Source organism: Syngnathoides biaculeatus, chromosome 17 (genome assembly GCF_019802595.1).
Source record: "Syngnathoides biaculeatus isolate LvHL_M chromosome 17, ASM1980259v1, whole genome shotgun sequence".
In the NCBI taxonomy this organism is placed as follows: domain Eukaryota; kingdom Metazoa; phylum Chordata; class Actinopteri; order Syngnathiformes; family Syngnathidae; genus Syngnathoides; species Syngnathoides biaculeatus.
Genome location: NC_084656.1, coordinates 4,116,334 through 4,126,971, shown reverse-complemented (window position 1 = coordinate 4,126,971; position 10,638 = coordinate 4,116,334). Strand labels below are relative to the sequence as shown.

Here is a 10,638-nt window from a genome sequence, read left to right as displayed (position 1 = left end):
GTCGTACAGAGAAAGAACAGCCTGTATCAGGGGGTTCGATACCCCATATTCCAGAAAGACCCCCCACAAGATTACCACAGGACACAGTCAAATGCCATCTCGAAGTCCACAAAACACATGTAGACTTGTTGGGTGAACTCCCATGCACTGTTGAGGACCCTGCAGATGGTGTAGAGGTTGTCCACTGTTTCCTCAAAAATCCCATCGCTTCTACTGGATCTGAGACTCGATTTACCGAAAGATATTCCTCTCCAACACCCCTGAACAGACCTCACCAGGGAGGCTGAGGAGTGTGATACCCCTGTAGTTGGAACACACCCTCCAAACACACACAATCTAGATGTCCTGTTCCTGATGTCCATGCAATGTTGCAGAGGCGTGTCAACAAGAACACACCGACAATATCCAGAGATTTAAGGAACTCTGGGTGAATCTCAACCACCCCTGAGGCCTTGCCATGTAGAGCTTTTTAACCACTTCGGTGGCCTCAACCCGAGCAATAGGAGAGCCCACCTCAGAGAACCCAGACTCTGCTTCCTCCAGAGAAGACATGTGAGTGGATTTGAGCTCTTCTAAGGATTCTCCCCGCGGGCTCATAAGATTCTGATTTGAGGTCAGCAGTGCCCCATCCTCACGATACACAGTGTTGACAGTGCGCTACTTCCACCTCCTGAGACACCGGATGGTGGACCTGAATTTCCTAAAAGCCCTCTGGAAGTATTTCTCCATATCCTCACCAAACTCCTCCCATGCCCAGGTTTTTGCTTCAGTGAGGACCAAAACTGCATTCTGCTTTGCCAGCCAGTACCATCAGCTGCCTCAGGAGTCCCACAGGACAAAAATGCCCAATATGACACTTTCTTCAGCTTGTTGGGATCTCTCACTGTTGGTGTACACCAACAGGTACGGGAATTTCAGCCGGGAGAGGCAACAACCACGTTTACAGCTCTGGTCTGCTACCTCAGCAATGTCCCCCAGAGAAAGAGCAAAGTTCTTTCTGAGGAATTTAAACTCTTTCTGACAAGAAATTCTGCCAGATGATACCAGCAGACCCCCATGATACATTTGGGCTTGCCATGTCGAACTGGCACCTTCCCCTATTATGGGACCCCACACCCCCAGTTGGTGATGAGTTGAGAGCTCTTCCCTTCTCTTCATCCCAGTAGCCAAGACATGCAGTCCCAAGTCTGATGAAACAACCACAAAGTGGATCATTGAGCAGGGACCTAGGGTGTCCTGGTGCCAAGTGCACACGTGGACACCCTTATGCTTGAACATTGTGTTTGTTATGGCCAATCCATGATGAGCACAGAAGTCCAGTAGCAGAATATCCCTCGGGTCTTCTTTTTCTTCATTCTTCCCAATCACACCCTTCCAACACTCCCTATAAGGACTCCAAAAAAAGGGTGGGTACTCTGACTCGTTGTTTGGCGCAAAAGCACAAACGACAGTAAGGATTCATTCCCCCACCTGAAGGCGGAAGAAGGCTACCCTCTTGTCCACCGGAGTGATCATCAACATGTACCCACTGATCAGGTGTGGGTATACTTATTGCCCCCTGGCTCAGTGAGCGGTAATTCCAGAGTGGAAGAGGATCCAACCCCTCTCAAGAGGACTTGTACCAGAACACAAGCCATGTGTCTAGTCGAGCCCAACTAGCACACACCAGCTCGGGCTCCTTCCCTGCCTGACCGGTAGTATTCCACGTCCCTAGAGACAGCTTCTGTTGCCGGAGATCAGATCGTCAAGGTCGCTGCCTTTGGTCACCACCCAGCTAATACAGTACCTGACCCCTATGCCCCTTCCCACAGGTGGTGAGCCTATGGGAAGGGGGACCCACACTACCCTTAAGTGATGTGCCCGGCCGAGCCTAATGGGTGCAGGCCTGGCCACCAGGCCTGCCTGTTTGTCTTCGAGTCCCACCTCCAGTCTTGCCCTCGGTGTGATTGTGAGTGCTACTGTTGTCCGTCTATGTGTGCCCTGTGATTCGCTGGAAACCAGCTCAGAGTGTATCCCACCTCCTCCCCGATGACAGCTGGGAATAGCTCCAGCACTCCTGTAACCCTCGTGAGAATAAGTGGCTCAGAAAACGGATTGCTGGATGGATATAAAATAAAATATTAACTTGAAAGCTTGAAATACATGCCTTTTTTTAGATCCAGGTGTCAGTACTGTACTGAGTAACATCAGCTTTATTTAATAATTGCAATATTGCAATTACCACATGGGCCACAGGAACCTTTTGTTCAGTTCCTTGGGTCGTTGGTGGAAAAGCCCCTTTTCTGTCTGTGTGTTTAACTGTTTATCTTTTTCCAGAAAGCGCTGAAAGTCCAACAGTGACTGTGGTGCTATTTTTTTGTTTTTTGTTTTTTTTGCACTTCACTCAAGAGGCAGCTCATCTGAAACTCAACTATAAGTCCAATTTTGTCTCACACAAAAAAAAAAATGACAAAGTTAAAAACTCAGAAATGTGAGCACTTGGAAGTTCAGCTGTAGAATGACAGGAACGCCAGACTTTCCTCTACCCAACCGCTTTATACAGCTTTCACAGGAGCATCAGTTCCCAGGCTGCCCGGGACCCAAAAAATCTGACTCTACAGAATGACAAGTAACAACACCCTTAATGATTTTAGCACATTTATCCCACAATTCTACAATCCCAAATGTCCGACAACCATTAACCATTGAATCACGACAGCTCAAGAAATTACTATATCACTTTTCCAGCGTTTCTTAAATTTATTATTATTATTATTAGTTTTTTGTTTGTTTTTTATGCTTTAGGTCTGTATTGGTAAATACAGACCTAAAGCATAAAAAACCCTATCTTATTGCTATCTTTTGCATGTTATAGATTAGGAACGGGCACCATTTAAAATGCAAATACAATATGTTATAATGTTCGTTAGTCAGAGCTATTAATAACATGAGTCAGAGCTGGTCAAAATTGCAGTTTCAGTCATTTTTACGGGAGCAGGTGATCGGCCCAGCCCCAGCACCGGGGGTCGGATGGAGACAGGCGGAATGTGAGGTTTGGGTCAGCACGTTATAATGTATTTCAGACTAAATCTACTGGCTTGAAAAAAGTTGCACTCCAAAAGGAAGTTTTATTCATGAGAAGTAAATGTTACAGCCTGATTACCTACTGTATTTTTCTAGACTTCTCAGTTAAGTATATTCATAAATAAAACAACAATATTGTCCTAGCACATGCAACACTTTGGCAATGCATTTCAAGTCACAATCAAGGAATTGTCTCTTTCATTTTATTGTGGAAACACGGCTAATTGGCTGTCAGTGGGTGAACCAAGACCTGTCAAATTTAGTTTGGGTTCATTTCAGAGAGATTATGTGCCAGCAGGAATTTACTGCAGTAGGACAAGAAACAAAGCTTGGTTGATGCCTTATTTCACAATTTTTAAAAGAGAAAATTTGAATAAGATTACAAGAAAGGATTAAAACAAATTGGGGGACTAAATATTTCAATGTGCAGTATGTGGAGATTTCCAGTCATCTGAGTCATAGTTAGATACAAAATTTTGAATATCAATTAGACATACAATGGTGCAGTGAAAAACTATTTGATTGATTTCATGTTTCTTTGTTTTTTGGGTTTTTTTTTTTTTTTGCATATCTATCACACACAAAGGTTTCAAATCATCCATCCATCCATCTTCAAGCACTTTTGGAGCATGCAACAGAACAACAATCCAAAACGCACCAGCAAGTCCACCTCAGAATGGCTCCCAAAAAAAAAAAAAAAAGATTTTGGAGTGGCCATGTCAAAGTACAGACATAAAGCCAACAGAGATGGTGTGATGTGACCTTAAAGGGCCAGTTCATGATAGTAAACCCTCCAATATGGTGGTGTTTAAATAATTCTGCAAAGAAGGGTTGGACTCAATACCTCCAGAGCGGAATGCTGGATTTGAGTTATTGCTGCTAAGGGTGGCATAACCTGTTATTAGATTCAGGAGGTGATTATTTTTTCACAGAAGGTCAGAGAGGTTTGGATTTTTTTTTTTGTGCTTTAATAAATTGCATTGTCATTTGAAAACTGCATTTTGTATTTCCTTAGGTTGTCACTGAGTGATATGAGAATTGGTTGATTATTTTGAAAATTTTGTGTGTGATAGAACAATCTACCAGTATTCCATCAAAGACTTACTGTAGGTGAAAGAATTAGCATTAGTCAAAGTGGTTTTCTCAAAGGAGGCTACCCACATACTGATAATTGGGCCATATTCAAGTCAGAGTTCCACCATCTGATTAAAATCAACATAGCCCACATTATCAGATTACTCTAGTATAGGGGTAGCCAATCATTCAGAAATGAAGAGCCACAATTTTTTACTGTTACGGCAGAGTGCCCATCATACATATCAAAGAGCCATATCCTACACATGGATATCATTCCCTCCTCACATAGCGACTGTACCTTTGCTCAGCCACATTTATGTCAAAGGCCAACATGATAACAGCAAAAATAAACTCCTACAGAGTACCAAGACCAAGACCACAGGCCAGTAAAAAAAAAAAAGAAATTGTCTTCTTTCTTACACAGACAAACTACCACTTTGGGACAATAGCAATAAGAACAAAGAACAAGAGACATTTCTGTTTATAGGAACTATTCCTAATAAGACCTGCAAGATGTAAAATCTATATAGATAAGTGTGTTAACAATGTCAATTGTGGAAAGGAAGCAGTTTATAATTGATATGTAGGGCTTTCTGACGGAAGGAGCTGGAAGAGCTGGTGGCTAGGATGTGGAGGGTCTGAAAGGATCTTGCCTGCTCTCTACCTCGCTCGCGTTATGTGCAAGTCCTCGATAGTAGGTAATTTAGTGCCGACAATCTGTTCAGCGGTTTTGATTGTCTGTTGCAGTCTGAGATTGTCTTGATTTGTGTCGGCCCCAAACCAGACTTTGATGGAGGTACACAGTACTGATTTGATAACCACTATGTAGAACTGTCTCAGCAGCTCTTCTGAAAAGGCCGTGCTTCCTCAGAAGGCGGAAGAAGTACATCCTTTCCTTGGCTTTTTTTAGGATGAGTTGATATTCGTCCCCCACTTCAGGTCCTCTGAGACTGTAATTTCCAAGAACTTGAAGATCTCAATGGTTGACACAGGACAGTTAGACAGCATCAGGGGTAGCTGTGGTGAAGGATGTCTCCTGAAGTCCACAATCATCTCCACAGTCTTTAGAGTGTCCAATGCCAGGTTGTGTTGACCACACCAAAGCTCCAGTCTCACCACTTCCTGTCGATACACAGACTTGGCGCCGTCTTTGATGACGCAGATGAGTATGATGTCATCTCCGAACTTCAGAAGTTTGATGGTCGGATGCCACGAGGTGCAGTCATTCTTGTAGAGTGAGAAGAGATGAGGAGAGAGGACACAACCTATGGGTGCCCCTGTGCTGATAATGCGTGTGGACGAGGTGGTGTCCCCCAGCCTCACCTGCTGTGTCCTGCCTGTCAGGACATTGTAGATCCACCGGGAGAAGGCAGGCAAGACGCTGAGCTGGAAAAGTTTGGAGGAGAGGAGTTCAGGGATGACTGTGTTAAACGCAGAGATGAAGTCCATGAACAGGATCTTCGCATAGGTACCCTCTCTGTCAATATGTTCAAGGATGAAGTGCAGACCCATGTTGACATTATCATCCGCAGACCTGTTAGCTCGATAGGAAAACTGCAGTGGGTCCAGTTGGAGACCTGTGACGGTCTTGAGGTGGTCCAGCACAAGGCGTTCAAAGGACTTCACAACCACAAATGTCAAAGCGACAGGCCTATAGTAATTGAGACCATAGATTGCTGCTTTTTGGGGGACTGGTATCATGGTGGAACATTTGAAGCAGGTTGGTACTTCACACAATTGTAGAAACCTGTTGAAGATCTTTGTGAAGACGGGAGCAAGTTGGTCTGGGCAGACTTTGAGGCAGGATTGGGACACAAGGTCTGGGCCCGGCACTTTGGTGATCTTTTATTGTTTGAAGATCTGTCTGACGTCACTTTCATGGATGTAAAACGGTGGAATCAAAAGCTTGTGGTGCAGCTTGGTTGGTGCGTGGTGTGGAAGTGTTTATTTCAAATCTGCAGTAAAAGCTCTTGAGGTTGTCGGCTAGCCCACGCTTGTTTTCTACCAGGGGAGAAAGTCGCTTGTAGTTAGTGAGCGATTGTAATAGGAATAATAATAATGATAATAAATCGTAATAAACAGGGGAGACGTATTCTATGTGCCGAGGTCATCCTGCTCAGAGTTAACTCTTCCTTCTCTCGTTGCACAGTGGTTGGCGGGAACAGTAAAGGCCCTCTTCCTCGGTTGCCATTGTGTTTTTTTTCCTTCTCACCCTCTTGCTGTGCAGTCCTGTCTCACTCACACGGTGACACACACACACACACACACACACGCGCACACGCACTGAGCTTGTTGTCACAATACTGTACTGTAACAACCATAATAAACTAAACCAAAGTGTGCACGCAAATACCGTAATAAACACAAGCAACACTATTTCTCAACTACTGTTATTGAACTCAAGTAAAGCAAAACAGAACTTTGATATGCTTTGGTGCCTTCGCGAGAGCCGCACAAAAAGAGACAAAGAGCCGCAGGTTGGCCACCCCTCTAGAGTCTAGATTATGATTATGATTCTGTGACATGGGGTGTGTTGGGAGTGTTTATTCCTCCCCAATCTAAAAGTTAAGTGCTGTAGTCAGAGCAGAGATTCTGTTTTCATTAAAAGCCATCCATTCATTTTCAATACCGCTTATCCTGTTCAAGGTCATGGGGTTCTGGAGCCTACCCCAGCTAGTTTTGGGGAAAGATAGACCCTGAACTGGTCACCAGTAAGTAGCTGGGCACATATAGACACAGACAACCATTCACACTCACATTCACACTGTCACTGAGTGGGAACTGAACCGTCATTCTTCTTCTTTTCCTTTCGGCTTGTCCCGTTAGGGGTCGCCACAGCGTGTCATCTTTTGCCATCTTAGCCTATCTCCTGCATCTTCCTCTCTAACCCCACCACATCCATAAACCTTCTCTTTGGTCTTCCTCTCGCTCTTTTGGCTGGGAGCTCCATCCTCAGCATCCTTCTACCAATATACTCACTCTCTCACCTCTGAACATGTCCAAACCATCGAAGTCTGCTCTCGCGAATCTTGTCTCCAAAACATCCAACTTTGGCTGTTCCTCTAATGAGCTCATTTCTAATCCTATCCAACCTGCTCACTCTGAGCGAGAACCTCAACATCTTCATTTCTTCCACCCCCAGCTCTGCCTCCTGTTGTCTCTCCAGCGTCACTATGTCTAATCCAAACATCATGGCTGGCCTAACCACTGTTTTATAAAGTTTGCCCTTCATCTTAGCAGAGACTCTTCTGTCACATAACACACCAGACACTTTCCGCCAGCTGTTCCAACCTGCTTGGACCTGTTTCTTCACTTCCTTAGCACACTCACCATTGCTCTGGATTGTTGACCCGAAATATTTGAAGTCGTCCACCCTCGCTATCTCTTCTCCCTGTAGCCTCACTGTTCCCCCTCCACTTTTCTCATTCTTCTTCTTCTTCTTCTTTTCCTTTCGGCTTGTCCCGTTAGGGGTCGCCACAGCGTGTCATCTTTTGCCATCTTAGCCTATCTCCTGCATCTTCCTCTCTAACCCCAACTGCCCTCATGTCTTCCCTCACCACATCCATAAACCTTCTCTTTGGTCTTCCTCTCGCTCTTTTGCCTGGGAGCTCCATCCTCAGCATCCTTCTACCAATATACTCACTCTCTCGCCTCTGAACATGTCCAAACCATCGAAGTCTGCTCTCTCGAATCTTGTCTCCAAAACATCCAGCTTTGGCTGTCCCTCTAATGAGCTCATTTCTAATCCTATCCAACCTGGTCACTCCGAGCGAGAACCTCAACATCTTCATTTCTGCCACCTCCAGTTCAGATTCCTGTTGTTTCTTCAGTGCCACTGTCTCTAATCCGTACATCATGGCCGGCCTCACCACTGTTTTGTAAACTTTGCCCTTCATCCTAGCAGACACTCTTCTGTCACATAACACACCAGACACCTTTCGCCAGCTGTTCCAACCTGCTTGGACCCGTTTCTTCACTTCCTTACCACACTCACCATTGGTCTGGATTGTTGACCCCAAGTATTTGAAGTCATCCACCCTCGCTATCTCTTCTCCCTGTAGCCTCACTCTTCCCCCTCCACTTTTCTCATTCACGCACATATATTCTGTTTTACTTCGGCTAATCTTCATTCCTCTCCTTTCCAGTGCATGTCTCCATCTTTCCAATTGTTCCTCTGCATGCTCCCTGCTTTCACTGCATATGACAATATCATCTGCGAACATCATGGTCCAAGGGGATTCCAGTCTAACCTCATCTGTCAGCCTATCCATTACCACTGCAAATAGGAAGGGGCTCAGAGCTGATCCCTGATGCAGTCCCACCTCCACCTTAAATTCCTCTGTCACACCTAAGGCACACCTCACCATTGTTCTGCTGCCATCATACATGTCCTGTACTATTTTAACATACTTCTCTGCCACACCAGACTTACGCATGCAGTACCACAGTTCCTCTCTTGGTACTCTGTCATAGGCTTTCTCTAGGTCCACAAAGACGCAATGTAGCTCCTTCTGACCTTCTCTGTACTTTTCCACGAACATCCTCAAGGCAAATAATGCATCTGTGGTACTCTTTCTAGGCATGAAACCATACTGTTGCTCGCAGATACTTACTTCTGTCCTGAGTCTAGCCTCCACTACTCTTTCCCATAACTTCATTGTGTGGCTCATCAACTTTATTCCTCTATAGTTCCCACAGCTCTGAACATCCCCTTTGTTCTTAAAAATGGGAACTAGAACACTTTTCCTCCATTCTTCAGGCATCTTTTCGCCTGCTAGTATTCTGTTGAATAAGTTGGTCAAAAACTCCACAGCCATCTCTCCAAATTGCTTCCATACCTCTACCGGTATGTCATCAGGACCAACTGCCTTTCCAGTTTTCATCCTTTGTAGTGCCTTTCTGACTTCCCCCTTAGTAATCATTTCCACTTCCTGGTCCTTCACTCTTGCCTCTTCAACTCTTCCTTCTCTCTCATTTTCTTCATTCATCAACTTCTCAAAGTATTCTTTCCATCTATTTAGTACACTACCGGCACCAGTCAACACATTTCCATCTCTATCCTTAATCACCCTGACCTGCTGCACATCCTTCCCATCTCTATCCCTCTGTCTGGCCAACCTGTAGAGATCCTTTTCTCCTTCTTTCGTGTCCAACCTGGTGTACATGTCTTCATATGCCTCTTGTTTAGCCTTTGCCACCTCTACCTTTGCCCTACGTCGCATCTCGATGTACTCCTTTCGCCTCTCCTCAGTCCTCTCAGTATCCCACTTCTTCTTCGCTAATCTCTTTCCTTGTATTACTCCCTGTATTTTGGGGTTCCACCACCAAGTCTCCTTCTCCCCTTTCCTACCAGATGACACACCAAGTACTCTCCTGCCTGTCTCTCTGATCACCTTGGCTGTCGTCGTCCAGTCTTCCGGGAGCTTCGGTTGTCCATCGAGAGCCTGTCTCACATCTTTCCGGAAGGCCGCACAACATTCTTCCTTTCTCAGCTTCCACCACATGGTTCTCTGCTCTACCTTTGTCTTCTTAATCTTCCTACCCACCACCAGAGTCATCCTACACACTACCATCCTATGCTGTCGAGCTACACTCTCCCCTATCACTACTTTACAGTCAGTAACCTCCTTCAGATTACATCGTCTGCACAAAATATAATCTACCTGCGTGGTTCTACCTCCGCTCTTGTAGGTCACTATGTGTTCCTCCCTCTTCTGGAAATAAGTGTTCACTACAGCCATCTCCATCCTTTTTGCAAAGTCCACCACCATCTGCCCTTCAAAGTTCCTTTCCTGGATGCCGTACTTACCCATCACTTCTTCATCGCCCCTGTTTCCTTTACCAATATGTCCATTACAATCTGCACCAATCACAACTCTCTCGCTGTCTGGGATGCTCAGAACTACTTCATCTAGTTCCTTCCAGAATTTCTCTTTCAACTCTAGGTCACATCCTACCTGTGGTGCATAGCCGCTAACCACATTATACATAACACCCTCAATTTCAAATTTTAGTCTCATCACTCGATCTGATACTCTTTTCACCTCCAAGACATTCTTAGACAGCTCTTCCTTTAAAATAACCCCTACTCCATTTCTCTTCCCATCTACTCCGTGGTAGAATAATTTAAACCCTGCTCCCAAACTTCTAGCCTTACTCCCTTTCCACCTGCTCTCTTGGATGCACAGAATATCAACCTTTCTCCTAATCATCATGTCAACCAACTCCTGTGCTTTTCCTGTCATAGTCCCAACATTCAAAGTCCCTACACTCAGTTGTAGGCTCTGTGCATTCCTCTTTTTCTTCTGACGCTGGATCCGGTTTCCTCCTCTTCTTTGTCTTCGACCCACAGTAGCTGAATTTCCACCGACGCCCTGCAGGTTAGCAGTGCCGGGGGCGGGCGTTGTTAACCCGGGCCACGACCGATCCGGTATGGGATTCTTTAGATGAACGCTCATATTTGTTTGGCACAGTTTTTACGCCGGATGCCCTTCCTGA

General features: G+C 45.2%; 1 protein-coding gene across 1 annotated transcript; it reads right to left on the bottom strand.

The window, feature by feature from the left end:
* Window positions 1-3,248: 3,248 nt before the first annotated feature.
* LOC133490929 (uncharacterized) lies at window positions 3,249-5,976 on the bottom strand. Its single transcript, XM_061801655.1, has 2 exons — window positions 5,888-5,976; window positions 3,249-5,791 (listed from the first exon to the last, which is right to left on the bottom strand). The coding sequence occupies exon 2, from the start codon at window positions 5,650-5,652 to the stop codon at window positions 5,047-5,049; it is 606 nt and encodes a 201-aa protein (XP_061657639.1). The 5' UTR covers window positions 5,653-5,791; window positions 5,888-5,976; the 3' UTR covers window positions 3,249-5,046.
* Window positions 5,977-10,638: the final 4,662 nt, after the last annotated feature.

Coding starts and splice junctions, on each gene's coding strand:
- LOC133490929 (XM_061801655.1), bottom strand. CDS start 5,652: ATGGGTCTGCACTTCATCCTTGAACATATTGACAGAGAGGGTACCTAT.